The following is a 20,546-nucleotide window of genomic DNA, read 5'->3' on the forward strand; positions in this document are numbered from 1 at the left end:
AGGTCTAAAAGTTTTTCAGTCTCTCGGTCCCAGCTTTGATGCACCTGTACTGACCTCGCCGTCTGGATGATAGCGGGGTGAACAGGCAGTGGCTCGGGTGGTTGTTGTCCTTGATGATCTTTTTGGCCTTCCTGTGACATTGGGTGCTGTAGGTGTCCTGGAGGGGGGGTAGTTTGCCCCCGGTGATGCGTTGTGCAGACCTCACTACCCTTTGGAGAGCCTTAATGGTTGTGGGCAGAGCAGTTACCGTACCAGGCGGTGATACAGCCCGACAGGATGCTCTCGATTGTGCTTCTGTAAAAGTTTGTGAGTGTTTTTGGTGACAAGCCAAATTTCTTCAGCCTCCTGAGGTTGAAGAGGCGCTGTTGCGCCTTCTTCCCCACGCTGTCTGTGTGGGTGGACCATTTCAGTTTGTCCGTGATGTGTACGCCGAGGAACTTAAAACTTTCCACCATCTCCACTACTATCCCGTCGATGTGGATAGGGGGTGCTCCCTCTGCTGTTTACTGAAGTCCACAATCATCTCCTTTGTTTTGTTGACGTTGAGTGAGAGGTTACTTTCCTGACACCACACTCCGAGGGCCCTCACCTCCTCCCTGTAGGCCGTCTCGTCGCTGTTGGTAATCAAGCCTACCACTGTAGTGTCGTATGCAAACTTGATGATTGAGTTGGAGGTGCGCATGGCCACGCAGTCATGGGTGAACAGGGAGTACAGGAGAGGGCTGAGAACGCACCCTTGTGGGGCCCCAGTGTTGAGGATCAGCGGGGTGGAGATGTTGTTTCCTACCCTCACCACCTGGGGGCGGCCCGTAAGAAAGTCCAGGACCCAGTTGCACAGGGTGGGGGTCGAGACTAGAGATCGACCGATTAATCGGAATGGCCGATTAATTAGGGCCGATTTCAACTTTTCATAACAATCGGAAATCAGACACCGATTTGGCCGATTAAAAAAAAATAAACATTTTACATCTTTATTTAACTAGGCAAATCAGTTAAGAACACATTCTTATTTTCAATGACGGCCTAGGAACGGTGGGTTAACTGCCTTGTTCAGGGGCAGGATGATAGATTTTTACCTTGTCAGCTCTGGGATTCGTCTCCAAATGGGCACATTTATAGGCCTACATTTGCGCATAGCCCGGGTAGCCCAGGCGTGCATTTATATGCGCAATCAGGTGTGCGTCTTCATTCAACATTGACAGGAGTGCTCCAAAAAAAGACAATGAATAAATTGACAAAACTCGCAAATGGAATGAAATAAACCAAAATGTTGTTCCTCACAAGTGTTGCATAGGTTGTGAGCTCTGCAAACAACATGTCCACTCCAACAATGAGAATATTACAGTCGGTTACCAATAATAATAATAAATAGAATACATTAACCGAAATTAACGTAACCAACCAAGCATTGTAGAGCCTACATTATGGGAATTAACGGTAAATGAACTACTGGTGACCTACAGAATGTAATAGGGAATTGAGAGACACTAACAATCAAAGGGCAAACAGTTCACACAATGAAGTTACGAAACAATGAATGTGCACTGGCGGGAGGAAGCACATTCTGGAAAGAAGTGCCTTGTGCATCTTAGCCAAACTCACTTCCCTGCGGCCTCCGCAATTGATTATTCCACTGACACGAATCAGACAGCTGTCTTGTGTGCCATGAAAAATATATATATATTTGCGACTGCTCAACTAAAAAAAAAAGAATCGCTGTCGACCAACAGCCTATCGACCAAACAATCAACCAGTCTACTAAATGGGGTCAGCCCTAAGAGAGATCCACACAAATCTCTCGTAATATGCTCTAATTAAATAGGGACTGTAAATCACAAGAAATGTAGCCTCTATCATACAAACCGTGCATGTCGTCAAGCCTAACTGACTGAACTCTCTCTCTATGGTTTCACCACCATTCCACCAAATCCATTGCGATAATTCCTCAGCAATAAATTTAAAAACACTTATAACATAACAGGCAAACTAATGTTCTGTTCTCCCCGTGCTCTTCAAGTGAAGCAAAGATCTTAAATGATAAAACACACCACCTACAATAAGGTAAGGTTGCACTCTTTTCACAACAGAACATCCAGCCATTTGAAGTACATCGGCCCCAGGTTATTAGCACAAAAGTTAACCAGGGATTGAGTAAAAAAGAAAAAAGGTCAGCCACTATACAACCCCCCCCCCAAAGGCAGTAGGCAAAAAAAAAAAAAAGCCTCGCAACACTTTCTTTATGCGTAGAAGGCTTAACAAAGGACGGCCTGAAGGAGAGCTGGAGCCCTTTAGAAACACAGGGGTAACAACGTTTCTGATGGCAATTGAGCTGATAAAAAAAGAAAAACCCTGCTAAAGAGACTCCACCATTCACTAAGCTCACACAGAGAGAGGGGATGGGTTGTGGTGGTGAAAGAAAAGGCGGGCTCAATAGCTGTGGTGCTGCTGAGCTTCAGGAGGAGCCTTACTTTCAGCCCTTTATCTCTTGCCAGTCCATATTAAAGGGGAAACTATGAACATTCATCAAAAGTATCTGATTGAGATAGGAGGGTAGGCATCATATTACTTAATTACATCTGATGAAATGGCGGTTAAAGGTGACCCTGGCACTTTCTCTCCACTCCCTGAAACTGTGGTAACGACCAGAATGCTTGGGAGACCATAAGGAAACTCCTCAGAAATTCCCATAGATTATTCTTTAACTAAGTTATGAATTGGCAGCGTGCGTATTGCGCAAAATTAAGGCCTGAATACTGTCTCGCATTTGGAAGGCAAATGCCTTGTCTATAAAATAATTCACTGAGGTCACTTGTCATACAAGAACAGACTATGCTGTGTCACTCTCCCACAGCTATAAGCCGGACAATATCTCCTTTTAATTCCAATGAGCTACGTTAAAGCATGTATAGAAAACAGTCACCTTACAGCTCCTTTACGTGCAAGGCAGAGGTCGACCGATTATGAATTTTCAACGCTGATACCGATTATTGGAGGACCAAAAAAAGCCTGTTTATATATATATAAATAAACACACACACATTTATTTTGTAATAATGACAATTACAACAATGCTGAATGAACAATGAACACTTATTTTAACTTAATATAATACATAAATAAAATCTATTTAGTCTCATATAAATAATGAAACATGCTCAATTTGGTTTAAATAATGCAAAAACAGTGTTGGAGAAGTAAAAGTGCAATATGTGCCATGTAAAAAAGCTAACGTTTAAGTTCCTTGCTCAGAACATGAGAACATATGAAATCTGGTGGTTCAATATTCCCAGTTCTTCAATATTCCCAGTTAAGAAGTTTTAGGTTGTAGTTAGGAATTGTGACGCGTCGACATTTGTATTTCACATACCTTTGACTATTGGATGTTCTAATAGACACGTTAGTATTGCCAGCCTAAACTCAGGAGTTGATAGGCTTGAAGTCATAAACAGAGTGTGAATCAAGCATTGCTAAGAACTGCTGGCAAACGCAGTAAAGTTTGAATGAATGCTTACAAGCCTGCTGCCGCCTACCACCGCTCAGTCAGACTGCTCTATCAAATCATAGACTTAATATTATAAACACAGAAATATGAGCCTTAGGTCATTAATATGGTCAAATCCGGAAACTATCATCGCGAAAACAAAACATATATTCTTTCAGTGAAATACGGAACCGTTCCGTATTTTATCGAACGGGTGGCAACCCTAAGTCTAAATATTTCTGTTACATTGCACAACCTTCAATGTTCTGTCATAATTACGTAAAATTCTGGCAAATTAGTTCGCAACAAGCCAGGCGGCCCAAACTGTTGCATATGCAAAATACAGGGCTAACAGACAAAAGAATAGAAACCAAGAACTGGAGCCTTTCAGATAGACAAACAAGAAGGCCCACGTTCTTGTACAGAAATTCAGGTGCACATAAGACCAAGCCCAAATGAATAGCCTAGCCTTTGAACTTGAGGCCCAAGTATGGTCTGGCAAACCAAATGCTCAACAGGTCTGAGTGTGCAAGGAGAGACTGTGAGCCGCCTGGCTGTGAACAGTCAGCCGCCAGTCATTGCCTCGCCTCCGGGATTTGGTTCTCCTCTCCAAACATCACACAACAGCAATGGGAAACACAGGGGGCGTTGCGTTAACCCAAATGCGTGCCTGAAAAGCAAAAAAAAAAACTTTCTAGCCACCGGATATGCATGACAGCGTACTCTTGGGTACTAGTTACACAAGCACATCAAAGGGCTGCCGACCTGCCAACTTCACCTTTTCATGTAGGAGCAGCTAAATAAATCAAGCGAACAACAGAAAGGATTCTACCTTCAGATGCCACAACTAAATTCAGCTCACTCATAACGTAAACAACGATGTCAAATATAGTGGCGAGAGAACGTAGGCTTATAGCTTACTCGTCTTTTTCATGCATTTAAAACGTTTTATAAATGTAAAATGTAAATGTTTTTTTACAGCAAGTTTCAAGTCAATCTATTATGAAGTTAGCTACTCCATTATAAAAACATGGTCCACTGGCATTCACTGCAGGTTAAGTATTCAGGAAACTGGACGCATACCGGGCCATCCCCCATGATTCCCTGCTGCTGTGAACCTTGTGTTAACTTCTCCTAACTGTGTCGTGAAATCACACTTGCTTTTCCTGCAGTGGGGAGGAAATCCATGCCTCGTGCTGACATCAGTTCCACACTCTTCGGTGGACTCCAGGTGTGCTCTGGGCCGCATAGTCAAGCCCAGGTGCCTGCTGGGAAGGATCCCAGAGGGGCTCCTCTAATGTAGGGTGAAACATGAACAGGTACAGCCTCACACACATTTGGTTGCGCATATACTCTTCAAACGACACACGGAGGAAAGAAGCAAAGGTTATGCTAGCACGAGGCCTCATTTCACAAAACACTTTTCTGACAAGAGAAAAAGCTGGGTGAGTCAATGAGTTTGTTTCATTTCTCTCAGATTCCTTTGGCATGCAGTATCAGTTGGAGAGTCCAAATGCTGGCAATGCAGCACTCATCCTTTCTCCACAGAGACATTCAGCAGCCTGAACTCAGAGAGAGCCACGCTGGATAAATGGATGCATTCCACAACAGGGTCCCCAAATACTTTCCCTATGAACCTAATGAGTTTGACTTTTAAACCAATCAAGGTTTTCCAGCCATTTTGATTACAAACTATGTGCAACTAACATTTTTCTAAATCATAGTGCTTAGTTACTCTGACTAAAATGTCTAGATGAATTTCGTTGATGACTCAAGAAAGTTTTAAACTTGTCTTTTTTATTCGCTTTAAAGCTGCAATATGCTGAAATTGCTTCACCATTTACTGGTTGCTAAATTTTTTTTGAAGACTGTCTTATTTCAATTTATGTGACAAAACAAGCAGTCTGGATAGAGTATCATTGTACCATCTAAACCGCTGTGAAATATGTTTTCTATAACCAAAAATATTATATTTTCATCTGTTTGAAGCTGGTGTACAAAACCAAAAGAAGCAACAAAAAAAAAATAACTCAGAGCGGGAAGCATAGAAATATTGCACATAGAATAGATCTACTGCTTCTTAGACTTGCTTTCAATGAAAATGAGAGACCTATAACTCACATTTCTGTGAATTTAGTCAGTTTTCCCAAAAAGTTACATATTGTAGCTTTAACCGCTAGCTGGTCAGTTTGGCTAAAGGTCAGATGATCCCTCCAGACAGGAAACAGGAAGTGTGTGGGTCAAAGAGAGGAAAGGTATGATTAATGGGTCTCTAATTACACCCAACATGAATCACTGCATCGGACCAAGTCTTTAATGTACTGACAAGCAAGTCTGTCAATAGACTATTTCAAATCTCCCAAATAACAAGTCTGGAAAGGGACTGGTAACGATGCACCAAATCAACACATTTAGAACATGTTATGGTGGTTTCGCAGACCCTAGACCAGTGGTTAAGGCTGGATACGATTGTGTGAACTCTGTCCAGAAACATCCATTATCTGCACAAGTCAGAGGTAGCTCCAGATAAGCCATTCCCTGAGATAATGGCGTGGTAATCCAAACTAAACCAGATAGAAAGGTTTATTTACCCACAATGGTGGGTCTGACAAAGGTCATCTTGACATAGAAATTTCACTGGGGAAAAGTTGTAACTTTTGCATACCACGGAATTAAAGATGAAATGCCCACAAAACAATCAATGTATGTGGTGTGCTTAACCAGAAGTTAAGGACTATCTTATTGGCAGTCCATTTTTCAAAATAAATCGAAAGTGCCATCCAAATTTCCTTACACTATCAATTTAGTTTTTGCACTTTCTGTCCTCCCAACTTTAGCTTTTGGGGCCAGAAGGCAGGGTGAACTTCTTGGCCCCACAGAACAAGAGCGAGAGGTAGTAGGGCATGACTGGGACCTACGGTGTCCAGGCAGGGGGAAGTGATTGATTTTCAGGGTCAGGGAAGGTCGGGTGGAGCAGCAGGGACCCTGCCTGGGATCAGGTCAGTCCAGGCCCAGTGTCCAGACCGCTGTTAACCCCTCTGACAGGACACAGAGAGGTCGTAAACCAGCCCCTTAACCACTAGGCATGCTGATCTTACAAGCCATAAACAAACACCCCTAAAATGTAGCAGCCAAAAAGAGAGCGCGGTTTCATGGAAAGCGGTCACTTTCATCTGGACAGAGTTGCAGTGAGTCTATTTGACGGAAACCTTGAAATCCTGAAGACCTACCGCCATTATTCCCGAAATCTGTTGACAAACACTTTAAGAGACCCGTGGGGACGTTTAGTGGGAAACCCATAGGAATGCCGGAGAACGTTGCAATGTGTGCAATCTCATTAGCGCGCTTGTTCTGCGGTGACCAACTCTCAGACCTTGAATCACGGAGCTTGGTTCAATGCTCAAGACAGGAATATGTTTCCACTCCCAATCAATCACTGTCGGGCGGAACAAAATGATGGCCCTCCAAGCAGTTGAGCTCATTGTAAGGAAAAAAGAAAGATTGCATACCATGACGGGGTAATAACATCTCAATCAGTCACTGACTTAACCAAATTCATGCCTAGTCAGAGTAGAAAAATAATCCTTGAGGAACTACAAGCTTCTTTGGAGGAACTTTAAAAAATGAAGAAGAAAAAGAAACAATCTACCACCCACATCAATCCACACCTACATCCTCCGTTTTAACGTTATAGAGGCCCACGTACAACCACTAAGCCAAATTCCTTGCATTCTTTCCTCCTATTTTTGGAAGAGGCCACTAGAAGAGAGACAACTGTACCAATGAGGCTTTGATACATGCTTGACGTAGCCCCTTGAAAAGACATCCCATCACGTGGTTTGTCATTAATTTAGCTCCGTACAAAAAAAAGCCCCCCGACACAACATAGATCAAATTAGGCAAAGGCTCAACCTTTCATCAACCAAGTCACAATAAAAGGCCTTTTCCATCTCTTGGGCCATTCAAATGAGGTATTAGTGTAGAGTACTAGTATAACGAACTGATGCTCTTGACTGGTGTAGACTCAAAAACACTTCAGTCTTCTCTCCATCGGGGTAACTGCATGTGCAATATGCTGTGGTGGTTTAATGGTACACACAGTGTGGTTGCATTACACAAATAGCTGTGTTGTGGCAATGAAAATGATTACCAACCACACACTAGATGTGTTCAACAATCTCAGTATATGTGTCTGCTCAGCCTATATAAATACCCTTGGGATGCCATACAGGTATACACTGCATTTACCATATTAAAACTGTATTCTGGTCACTGACATTTCCATCATACAGGAGTAGTTATAGTGAGACATGACAATGCCATCTGTTAGAAAGGATACTATTATTGTTATACAGCTGACAGGGGATGGACGTGATGCAGTAAAGCTACACATGAAATAGTGACCTCTGTATCCTTGACACAAGCAGGAAATAAATGTGGAAATTGAGCAAATAGAGATGACTAAACTGCTTGGAGTAACCCTGGATTGTAAACTGTCATGGTCAAAACATATTGATACAACAGTAGCTAAGATGGGGAGAAGTATGTCCACAATAAAGCGCTGCTCTGCCTTCTTAACAGCACTATCAACAAGGCAGGTCCTACAGGCCCTAGTTTTGTCGCACCTGGACTACTGTTCAGTCGTGTCGTCAGGTGCCATAAAAAGGGACTTAGGAAAATTGCAATTGGCTCAGAACTGGGCAGCACGTCTGGCTCTTGGATGAACACTGAGAATTTATATTACTCATATGCATGTCAATCTCTCCTGGCTCAAAGTGGAGGAGAGATTGACTTCATCACTACTTGTATTTATGAGAGGTATTGACATGTTGAATGCACCTAGCTGTCTTTTTGAATTATTGGTACACCGCTCGGACACCATTGCATACCCCACAAGACGTCTCTTCACAGTCCCCAAGTCCAGAATAGACTATGGGAGGCGCACAGTACTACATAGAGCCATGACTACATGGAACTCTATTCCACATCAAGTAACTGATGCACGCAGTAGATTCAGATTGACAAAACAGATAAAAACACTATGGAACTGCGGGGACGGTGAAGCAACACAAACATAGGCACATGTATACACCCACACGATAACATACGCACTATACACATACATGGATTTAGTACTGTAGATATGTGGTAGTGGTGGAGTAGGGGCCTGACGGCACACAGTGTGCTGTGAAAACCTGTGAATGTATTGTAATGTTTTTAAAATTGTATAGACTGCCTTAATTTTGCTGGACCCCAGGAAGAGTATCTGCTGCCTTGGCAGCAGCTAATGGGGATCCATAATAAATAACATTTGTAAGGGCAGGATCATTTTATTTGAGCTGTAATGTACAGTATGTGTATGTCAGTCGTTGAATTCATCAGCAGAACTTAGTGATTAACCTAAACATACCCAAACTAGGTCAGTGTAAAACTAACAAGATATAGCTGGCTATTAGCTAATTGAAGAATTCTGCCAGTTGTGTTGGCCTGAAAGTTGAATAGTAGTTGGCCTCAACAGAAAGAATAAAGTGTAGGTAATAAACAAGACAAACATTTGGCGGTTTGGTTATTTCTGTGTGCCCAAGTTGTTCCAAACAAGGGGACAGCATAATTATTTTGTTGATGCGATTTATACTTACAACGTGACTGTTCTGTTGGGGAAGGAGTCCGGGGGTAACACCTGATGGAGTTCCATATTGCTACAGACCACTTTCCTATCCGCCGTGGCCACCGACTGTGTGCTTTTCCCTGCGCTTTTTGAACGTTCATCATATGATTTACAATCATATGATAGCGCAGATCCATCGCCACTGAGTAGCAAAACAAGTAACAATTGCAACAAATCCACCGCGTTTACCCTCATTTTAAATGAGATGTTAAGATAATTAGGCTACTGAAGCATATGTAGAGACAAGTATATATTAATATCAAGTAGCGTGGAAGGCGGGGATTTATGGTCGTACTATGAAATGGTCTGGCACAAATAGGGTACTGTTAAAATGGTAAGCCAAAACGTCCTTCAGAATATTCTGAGCTTCAGTCATGTTGCAAACATATTGTCCACCATAATGTGGATTTCCCCCTCCATTTTTTGCAAAGGTTTCGATTTGTGTTCGGCGTCAATTAATCCGAGAGAGGGTCTATACATCCTTTGTTTGCCAAAATACACGATTTATAATTCAATTTCTTTATCGGGTCTTTGCTGCCTTCCGGGAAAAAAAACATTCACTTGTAATTGTAACGATTTTTCTAGGCTACACAATTTGACTTAAACGATTGAGAAAATATTTTCTTTGTCGCCAATAGCGCGGATCCAAGTGAGAATTTTGCCTACTCCACCAAGAGACAGCTGCAGTCATCCAAAGATAAACGCACTAACTTAATGAAATCTGATCACGCCTAAACTTTAAAAATGTTCTCCCTAAAATAACTGATCGCGAGAGGCGTAAACTGCCACACATTTAAATAGCCTTACAACTAACTAAAACATCTGTAAGCAACTTTTCACTTTAGGCGTCCATCGAGTCCAGTTGTTGGTGCAAAGGGAAATCATAGCACTCCTAAAAAACGAAAGAAAGAAACATATTCCCACTCGAGTTAGTCAGTAATGTGAAGAAATTCTTCCAAGTTTAAATAGATATCCATAATTGCTGTCCTCGTCTCTCTCTTTGAAAGTATTCATTGGCTTCATTTCCGTTGAGAACTCTTCTCCCACAGTCTTGACCCGGGCTCCATGTTGCATACATTTACAGCCACTGACGTCACTCTACAGGCAATACAGACTGCCTCTTGTCTCCCAGTCTATCTGCTGCTCAGGTTTACATTTTACGTGCCGGTGAAGAAAAAGATGAAACACAATAAAAGGTAAACAAAGCAAAATTGTGCACCCATCAATTATAGAGAAAAAAAAACTATTTTCTTTAATTGAATGGAAAATAGATATGCCTAGCCATATTGACCATGAAAAATATCCAGTATTGGTCCTTGAACTTTTGAGCATTCCCGAGTGACACATATATATTCTTGAATATTCCTAGAAAATAATTTAATGTTGTCAAGCTTTAGGCTACATCACAAATCAGGGAATGTCAGTTAATAACATGTATTGCCCCTCTCCTTGATAGACCGAAGTTTTTTTTATAAAAAAAATTATTTCACCTTTATTTAACCAGGTAGGCCAGTTGAGAACAAGTTCTCATTTACAACTGCGACCTGGCCAAGATAAAGCAAAGCAGTACGACAAAAGCAACAACACAGAGTTACAGTCAATAACACAAAAGAAAAATAGAAAAATAGAAAAATCTATGTATAGTGTGTGCAAATGTAGAAGAGTAGGGAGGTAGGCTATAAATAGGCCCTAGAGCCGAAAATAATTACAATTTAGCATTAATACTGGAGTGATAGATGTGCAGATGATGATGTGCAAGTAGAGATACTGGGGTGCAAAAGAGCAATAGGGTAAGTAATAATATGGGGATGAGGTAGTCGGGTGTGCTATTTACAGATTGGCTGTGCACAGGTACAGTGATCGGTAAGCTGTTCTGACAGCTGATGCTTAAAGTTAGAGAGGGAGATATAAGACTCCAGCTTCAGAGATTTTTGCAATTCGTTCCAGTCATTGGCAGCAGAGAACTGGAAGGAAAGGCGGCCAAAGGAAGTGTTGGCTTTGGGGATGACGAGTGCAATATACCTGCTGGAGCGCATGCTACGGGTGGGTGTTGCTATGGTGACCAGTGAGCTGAGATAAGGCGGGGCTTTACCTAGCAAAGACGTATAGATGACCTGGAGCCAGTGGGTTTGGCGACGAATATGTAGTGAGGGCCAGCCAACGAGAGCATACAGGTCGCAGTGGTGGGTAGTATATGGGGCTTTGGTGATAAAACGGATGGCACTGTGATAGACTATATCCAGTTTGCTGAGTAGAGTGTTGGGGGCTATTTTGTAAATGACATCGCCGAAGTCAAGGATCGGTAGGATAGTCAGTTTTACGAGGGTATGTTTGGCGGCATGAATGAAGGAGGCTTTGTTGCGAAATAGGAAGCCGATTCTAGATTTAATTTTGGATTGGAGATATGAGTGGAAGGAGAGTTTACAGTCTAACCAGACACCTAGGTATTTGTAGTTGTCCACATATTCTAGGTCAAAACCATCCAGAGTAGTGATGCTATGGGTGGGTGTTGATTTGGATATGTAGCCTATTTGGTGGTCTACTAGATTTGTTGACAGATAAATCCTTTCTCATCCTTGGGTAAAATGTATTTGGTAACACTTTACATACTCTTGGTGCTATATGCGTAGTAATACTGCAATGACTACAGTAACAACATTGTTGTTACATAGCAATTTAATTTGTGTAATCAAATGCAATTTTTTAAATGGTATGTAACAACATAACAATACTTCATTGTTGTTACTAGTCTTATAATAGCATGAGTACCCGTCTACCTACACATGTCTACCTTGATAACAATGCAGCCAAGACAATTAAACAATGCTTTCCTTTTCAAATGTAATAAAAGCAGTTCTTTGCGATGCACCCCCTCTCTCTTTTAGTTCATCCAGCATTGTATCTCCTCTCTTTCTGTGTTCCTTCACACAGAGCTTCTCAAACAAGTTCAGACTAGCTTTTCAGTGGGCAATAGCCATGGAAAGCCAGAGTCAGTCAGAGAGGAAAACACCATATAAGAATTCACATGTGCAGTACTACAATACCCTTGTGTAACACTCATGCAGAGCCAACCTGTCTTCACTCATCTTTTCTATGATGGGGTAAATTGAGCATCTTGGTTTTAGAAGAGCGACAGACGGACAGACAGACACAGAAAGAGAAACAGAGAGACATACAGAGACAGTCAGACAGAGAAACAGAAAGACAGACAGACAAAGTAACACAATTATCTCAGGAAACCTCATACCCCTGGGCTACGCAGCTTTTACTTCCATTAGTCTTGTTTGTTTTCAGGCTCACACAGGACTTTGACGTCCACTGAAAGAAGGCTGTCTGCAAACATACGGACAACAGCTATTGTAGTAACAGATTTTCCTGGAGGCAAAGCAAGGAGTGTTTCAGGATGACACAATTAAATGTATTGAATGTATATTGGTAACATAACAAGACAATTATTTGAAATAATGTAATATGAGTAATATAAAATGACTGTAATTTATCTATTTCTCCAGATGCAGGACTTACTCCTATTATATTACCCATAAACTATGCAAATTGTCACTATGGTCCAAAGAATGTCTGTTATGGATAGTATGCAATGACTGGTAATTTGATTACCGGTACTAGATTGTGCTATCCCTATAGAGGACAGAGGACTAGTCAGATGCCTGATCATGAATGATTCAGGTCATCTCACTCTCTGGGTTATTTTTTTAATCAATGGACTCCTGGGACAACTGTTGTGAGGTAGCCTATAACTAATGCATTTATGAATATATATATTTTTTAAATCAAATTCAGCCAGGGTACAGGACAGGTAACAAGTGATTAATGAGCAATGTGCGGATTCACAGATAAATAGAGGGCCTTCAGAAAGTATTCATACCCCTTGACTTATTCCACATTTTGTTGAGTTACAGCCTAAATTCAAAATGGATTTAATCGATTTTTCTCTCTCACACATCTACAAACAATACCTCATAATTACAAAGAAAAAACATGTTTTTAGAAATGTTTCCAAATTTATTGAAAATAAAATACAGAAATATCACATTTGTATAATTATTCACACCCCATGAGTAAATACATGTTAGAATCACCTTTGGCAGCGATTACAGCTTTGAGTCTTTCTCTGTAAGTCTCTAAGAGCTTTGCACATCTGGATTGTACAATATTTACACATTATTGTTTTTCAAATTCTTCAAGCTCTGTCAAGTTGATTGTTGATCATTGCTGGCTGCAATTTTCAAGTCATGCACTAGATTTTCAAGCCAATTTAATTCAAAACTGTAACCAGTCCACTCAGGAACATTCAATGTCATCTTGGTAAGAAACTCCAATGTATATTTGTGTCACGTTCCTGACCTGTTTTCTGTTTTGTATGTGTGTAGTCGGTCAGGGCGTGAGTTGGGGTGGGCATTCTATGTTATGTGTATCTATGTTGGTTAATGGGTTACCTGATATGGTTCTCAATTAGAGGCAGGTGGTTTACGTTTCCTCTGATTGAGAGCCATATTAAGGTAGGTTGTTTCACATTGTTTGTTGTGGGTGGTTGTCTCCTGTGTCCGTATATGTTACCACACGGGACTGTATCGTTTGTTTGTAGTCGTGTACCTGTTCGTGCGTTCTTCGTTATATGTAAGTTCACATGTTTAAGGTCAGTCTACGTTCGTTTGTTGTTTTGTAATTTTCCAAGTGTTTTTCGTGTTCGTCTTTGACTTCAGTTAATAAATCATTATGTCATCATACCTCGCTGCACATTGGTCTTCCGATCCCTCTCTCCTCTCCTCGTCCGAGGAGGAGGAAGAGCTAGAGAGTCGTTACAATTTGGCCTTGTGTTTTAGGAAATTGTCCTGCTGAAAGGTGAATTTCTCTCTCCCAGTGTCTGTTGTAAAGCAGGCTGAACCAGGTTTTCTTCTAGGATTTTGTCTGTGTGTCACGTTCCTGACCTATTTCTGTTAGTTTGTTGTATGTGTTAGTTGGTCAGGACGTGAGTTTGGGTGGGCATTCTATGTTTTCTGTTTCTATGTTGGTTTAAGGGTTGCCTGGTATGGCTCTTAATTAGAGGCAGGTGTTTGGCGTTCCTCTAATTGAGAGTCATATTTAGGTAGGTTGTTTCACAGTGTTCGTTGTGGGTGGTTGTCTCCTGTGTCAGTGTTTGTCGCACCATACGGGACTGTTCGGTTTGTTTTTGTACATCGTCATTTTGTGTAGTCTATTTTCCCTGTTCGTGCATTTATTTTCCCTGTTCGTGCGTTCTTTGTGTTTAATGTAAGTTTGTCGTCCAGGTCTGTCTACTCCGTTTGTTGTTTTGTTAGTTATAGTGAAGTTCGTGTTTTTTCGTCTTGTCTTTAAATAAATTATGTGTTCACAACCCGCTGCGCCTTGGTTCCATCACTACTCCTCCTTTTCGGTTGAAGAGGAGGAGGACCACCGATACAGAACCACCCACCGATCCAGAACCAAGCAGCATGAGTTTGAGCAGCGGCCAAGAAATCAGGACTCATGGACTTGGGAGGAAGTATTGGAGGGAAAAGGTCCTTGGGCGCACATTGGGGAATATCGCCGCGCTCGTGAAGAGATGGAAGCAGTGCGAGCCCAGGAGCGATGGTATGAGGAGGCAGCAAAGAGACGTGGCTGGAGACCGGAGAATCAAGCCCAAAACCGGCGTTATGAGGGGACACGTCTAGCACGGAAGCCCGAAAAGCCCGTGAGTACTACCCAAAAATTTCTTGCGGGGGGGGCTAAGAGGTAGTGGGCCAAGGGCAGGTAGGAGACCTGCGCCCACTTCCCAGGCTAACCGTGGAGAGCGGGAGTACGGGCAGATGCCGTGTTACGCAGTAGAGCGCACGGTGTCTCCTGTACGTGTGCATAGCCCAGGGCGGGTTATTCCACCTCCCCGCACTGGTAGGGCTAGATTGGGCATTGAGCCAAATGTCATGATACCGGCTCAACGCGTCTGGTCTCCAGTGCGTCTCCTCCTCCTTACATGGCACCAGCCTTACGCATGGTGTCCCCGGTTCGCCTACATAGCCCGGTGCGGGTTATTCCACCTCCCCGCACTGGTCGGGCGACGGGGAGCATTCAGCCAGGTAAGGTTGGGCAGGCTCAGTGTTCAAGGGAGCCAATACGCCTGCACGGTCCGGTATTTCCGGCGCTACCTCCCCACCCCAGCCCAGTACCACCAGTGCCTACACCACGCACCAGGATTCCAGTGCGTTTTCAGAGCACTGTTCCTCCTCCACGCACTCTTCCTATGGTGCGTGTCTCCAGCCCAGTGCCTCCAGTTCCGGCACCACGCACTAAGCCACCTGTGCGTCTCCAGAGCCCTGTACACACTGTTCCTTCTCCCCGTACTCGTCCTGAGGTGCGTGCACTCAGCCCGGTGCCACCAGTGCCGGTACCACGCACCAGGCATATAGTACGTTTTGAGAGTCCAGTGTGCCCTGTCCCTGCTCCCCGCACTAGGCTTGAAGTGCGTGTCTCCAGTCCGGTGCCTCCAGTTCCGGCACCACGCACCAGGCCTACAGTGCGTCTCAGCCGGCCAGAGTCTGCCGTCTGCCCAACGGCGCCTGAACTGTCCGTCTGCCAAGCGCCGCATGAACTGCCCGTCTGCCATGAGCCTACAGAGCCTTACGCCAGACAGGAGCAGCCAAAGCCTTCCGCCAGACAGGATCAGTCTGAGCCATCCGTCTCCTCAGCGCCGTCTGAGCCATCCGTCTCCTCAGCGCCATCTGAGCCATCCGTCTCTCCAGCGTCGTCTGAGCCATCCGTCTCCCCAGCGTCGTCTGAGCCATCCGTCTCCCCAGCGCCGTCTGAGCCATCCGTCTGCCCAGTGCTTTCTGAGCCATCCATCTGTCCCGAGCCATTAGAGCCGCCCGTCTGTCCCGAGCCGTCAGAGCCGTTAGTCAGTCAGGAGCCGCTAGAGCCATTCACCAGACAGGATCTGCCAGAGCCACCAACCAGACAGGATCTGCCAGAGCCGCCAACCAGACAGGATCTGCCAGAGCCGCCAACCAGACAGGATCTGCCAGAGCCGCCAACCAGACAGGATCTGCCAGAGCCGTCAGTGAGCCATGAGCGTCCAGAGCCGTCAGTGAGCCATGAGCGTCCAGAGCCGTCAGCCAGCCATGAGCGTCCAGATCCGTCAGCCAGCCATGAGCGTCCAGAGCCGTCAGCCAGTCATGAGCTGTCCCTCAGCCCAGAGCGGCTATTTATCCAGAACTGCCCCTCAGTCCAGAGCTGTCTCTCTGTCTGGAGCTGCCTTTCAGTCCGGAGTTGCCCCTCTATCCTGAGCTACCTCTCTATCCTGAGCTACCTCTCTATCCTGAGCTATCCCTCTGTCCTGAGCTATCCCTCTATCCCGGTGCTGCCCCTTGTGTTGATGTTACCCAAAAGATTAAGTGGGTGTAATAGGAGGGTGGTCATTTGTAGGGGGAGATGTAAGCTGGGATTGACTATGGTGGGGTGGGGACCTCGCCCTGAGCCTGAGCCACCACCGTGGTCAGATGCCCACCCAGACCCTCCCCTAGACTTTGTGCTGGTGCGCCCGGAGTTCGCACCTTATGGGGGGGGGGGTTATGTCACGTTCCTGACCTATTTCTGTTAGTTTGTTGTATGTGTTAGTTGGTCAGGACGTGAGTTTGGGTGGGCATTCAATGTTTTCTGTTTCTATGTTGGTTTAAGGGTTGCCTGGTATGGCTCTTAATTAGAGGCAGGTGTTTGGCGTTCCTCTAATTGAGAGTCATATTTAGGTAGGTTGTTTCACAGTGTTCGTTGTGGGTGGTTGTCTCCTGTGTGGGACTGTTCGGTTTGTTTTTGTACATCGTCATTTTGTGTAGTCTATTTTCCCTGTTCGTGCGTTCTTCGTGTTTAATGTAAGTTCGTCGTCCAGGTCTGTCTACTCCGTTTGTTGTTTTGTTAGTTATAGTGAAGTTCGTGTTTTTTCGTCTTGTCTTTAAATAAATTATGTGTTCACAACCCGCTGCGCCTTGGTTCCATCACTACTCCTCCTTTTCGGTTGAAGAGGAGGAGGACCACCGTTACACTGTGCTAAACTCTATTTTGTTTCTTTTTATCCTAAAAATCTCCCTTGCCGCTGACAAGCATATCCATACCATGATGCAGCCACCACTATGCTTGAAAATATGAAGAGTGGTACTCAGTGATGTGTTGGATTTGCCCCAATATAACACTTTGTGTGTCACGATCGTCGTTACGTGAAAGAGAGGAGGACCAAGGCGCAGCGTGAAATGAACACATATTTAATCAACGAAGACGAAGAACACTTACAAACTAAACAAAACAACAAACGTGAAGCTATATAATGACAAGTGCAGACACAGGCAACTTACACATAGACATAGACAATCACCCACAAACTACCTAATGACTATGGTTGCGTAAATATGTCTCCCAATCAGAGACAACGATAGTCAGCTGTCTCTAATTGAGAACCAATCTAGGCAACCATAGACATACATACACCTAGACTAAACATTGCCCCATAAACATACAAAACCCCTAGACAATACAAAACACATACATCCCCCATGTCACACCCTGACCTAACTAAAATAATAAAGAACACAAAGATAACTAAGGCCAGGGCGTGACATTGTGTTCGGGACATAAAGTGAATTTCTTTGTCATATTCTTTGCAGTTTTACATTACTGCCTTATTGCAAACAATATGCATGTTTTGGAATATTTCTTTTTCTGTACAGGCATTCTTTGTTTCACTCTGTCAAATAGGTTAGTATGGACGTCCTGCTTAGGCGAGAAAAAGCAATCTTTGGACGAGGGAGTTAAGAAAAATGGATGGTATAAAAGGGCTACGATTTGGGGGACAGAAATAACTCTCTTTGAGCTTGCTAGAAGATTTTTGCTCATCATTTGATTTGTGATATTGATCTGTGATTGATAGATCTAGGATTTTTTTTATGCCTGTTTCTGGAATTTTAAATAAACTTGCTTTATTGTTCTGAAACCCTGTCATCAATCAGTCATACAAGTATATGTCATTTTACTCTGGGTCTCTGAAAAATGCTTGATTAATTGAGGATCTCTAGCTAATTTTCATGGTTAAAGGAATCTAACCTGAAAGCCAACTATAGGTATTGTATAAGGCCATAAGTAAACAAGAAAATGCTCATCCAGAGAAGGGGTTCCTAGTGGCCGGGGACTTTAATGCAGGGAAACTTAAATCCATTTTACCTCATTTCTACCAGCATGTTACATATGCATCCAGAGAAAAAAAAAACTCTAGACCACCTTTACTCCACACACAGAGACGCATAGAAATCTCTCCCTCGCCTTCCATTTGCCAAATCTGACCATAACTCTATCCTCCTGATTTCTGCTGACGAGCAAACACTAAAGCAGGAAGTACCAGTGACTTGTTCAATACGGAAGTGGTCAGATGACGCAGATGCTAAGCTACAGGACTGTTTTGCTAGCACAGACTGGAATATGTTCCAGGACTCGGGTAGGCCGTCATTGTAAATAAGAATTTGTTCCTAACTGACTTGCCTAGTTAAATCAAGGTTGTATACAAAATAAGAAAAGTATCTTCACTGACATTTTCAACCTGTCCCTGACCGAGTCGGTAATACCTACATGTTTCAAGCAGACCACCATAGTCCCAGTGCCCAAGAACACCAAGGTAACCTGCCTAAATGACTACCGACCCATAGTACTCACGTCTGTAGCCATGAGGTGCTTTGAAAGGCTGGTCATGATTCACAACAACACCATTATCGCAGATCGTAGAACCACTCCAATTTGCATACCGCCCCAGCAGATCCACAGATTACGCAATCTCTACTGCACTCCACACTGCCCTTTCCCACCTGGACAAAAGGAACACCTACGTGAGAATGCTATTCATTGACTAATATCTCAGCGTTCAACACCATAGTGCCCTCGAAGCTCATCACTAAGCTTAGGACCCTGGGACTTAACACCTCCCTCTGTAACGCGATCCTGGACTTCCTGACAGGTCACCCCCAGGTGGTAAGGGTAGGTAACAACACATCTGCCATTCTGATCCTCAACACGGGGGCCCCTCAGGGGTGCGTGCTCAGTCCCCTCCTGCACTTCCTGTTCACCCATGCCTGCATGGCGAAGCCCGACTCCAACACCATCATTAAGTTTGCTCACGACACAACAGTGGCAGGCCTGATCACTGACAATGATGAGACTGCCTATAGGGAGGAGGTCAGAGACCTGGCAGTGTGGTGCCAGGATGACAATCTCTCCCTCAATGTGATCAAGACAAAGGAGATGATCGTGAATTTAAGGAAAAGGAGGGCCGAACACACCCACATTCACATCGACGGGCTGTAGTGGAGCAGGTTGAGAGCCAATGAACTATCATGGTCCAAACACACCAAGACAGTCTTAAAGAGGGCACGACAACACCTATTCCCCCTCAGGAGACTGAAAAGATTTGGTATGGGTCCTCAGATATCAAAAAGTTCTACAGCTGCACTCTCGAGAGAATCCTGACTGGTTGCATCACCGCCTGGTATGGCAACTGCTTGGCCTCTGACCGCAAGGCACTACAGAGGGTAGTGCTTATGGCCCAGTACATGACCGGGGCCAAGCTTTCTGCCATCCAGGACCTCTATACCAGGCGGTGTCAGAGGAAGACTCTAAAAATTGCTAAAGACTCCAGCCACCATAGTCATAGCCTGTTCTCTCTGCTACCGCAGGACAACCGGTACTGGAGTGCCAAGTCTAGGTCCAAGAGGCTTCTTAACAGCTTCTACCCCCAAGCCATAAGAGTCCTGAACAGCTAACCAAGTGGCCACCCGGACTATTTGCATTTACCCCCCCCACTTTACCAACATGTACATGTTACCTCAATTACCTTGACTAACCTGTGCCCTCGCACATTGACTCTGTACCAGTACCCCTGCACATAGCCTGTTATTTTATTGTTGCTCTTTAATTATTAGTTATTTTTCTATTTTCTTATTTTAATTGTTGGTATTTTTATTTTTTAGTAAATACTTTTTTACATATTTTCCTTAAAACTGCATTGTTGGTTAAGGGCTTGTAAGGAAGCATTTCACTGTAAGGTCTACACCTGTTGTATTCGGTGCATGTGACAAATACAATTTGACTTGATTTGAGTGCATTGGTAGGAGTCGTAGGAGGGGAGATTCTGGGCTAAGCCAACCCGGGAGGGAGCCTCTCATAGTGCTCTAAGGTTGAAGCTCTGGCCTGGACGACCCTGCCAGGATGCAGGGTGAAAGAGCACAGGCAATCGACTTTGGGGATAGCCCACTCTACTGTAAGGCCCTTACTGTTGAGTCTGAGGGACAGTCCCTAGCTGTACACTAACCCAGTGGTAAAGCAGAGTGGCATCTATCAGATCTTTGGGGATTATGG

General features: G+C 43.9%; 1 protein-coding gene across 1 annotated transcript in view; it reads right to left on the reverse strand.

Moving 5' to 3' along the window:
* The window catches only part of LOC129835207 (adhesion G protein-coupled receptor A3-like), a 52,672-nt gene extending 42,437 nt beyond the window's left edge, over window positions 1-10,235 (reverse strand). The window contains exon 1 of the mRNA XM_055900702.1: window positions 9,121-10,235. Coding sequence (XP_055756677.1) covers window positions 9,121-9,344 — 224 coding nt within the window. The 5' untranslated portion in view covers window positions 9,345-10,235. The remainder of the gene's footprint in view (window positions 1-9,120) is intronic.
* Window positions 10,236-20,546: the final 10,311 nt, after the last annotated feature.

This window comes from Salvelinus fontinalis, chromosome 36 (assembly GCF_029448725.1).
Source record: "Salvelinus fontinalis isolate EN_2023a chromosome 36, ASM2944872v1, whole genome shotgun sequence".
In the NCBI taxonomy this organism is placed as follows: Eukaryota; Metazoa; Chordata; class Actinopteri; order Salmoniformes; family Salmonidae; genus Salvelinus; species Salvelinus fontinalis.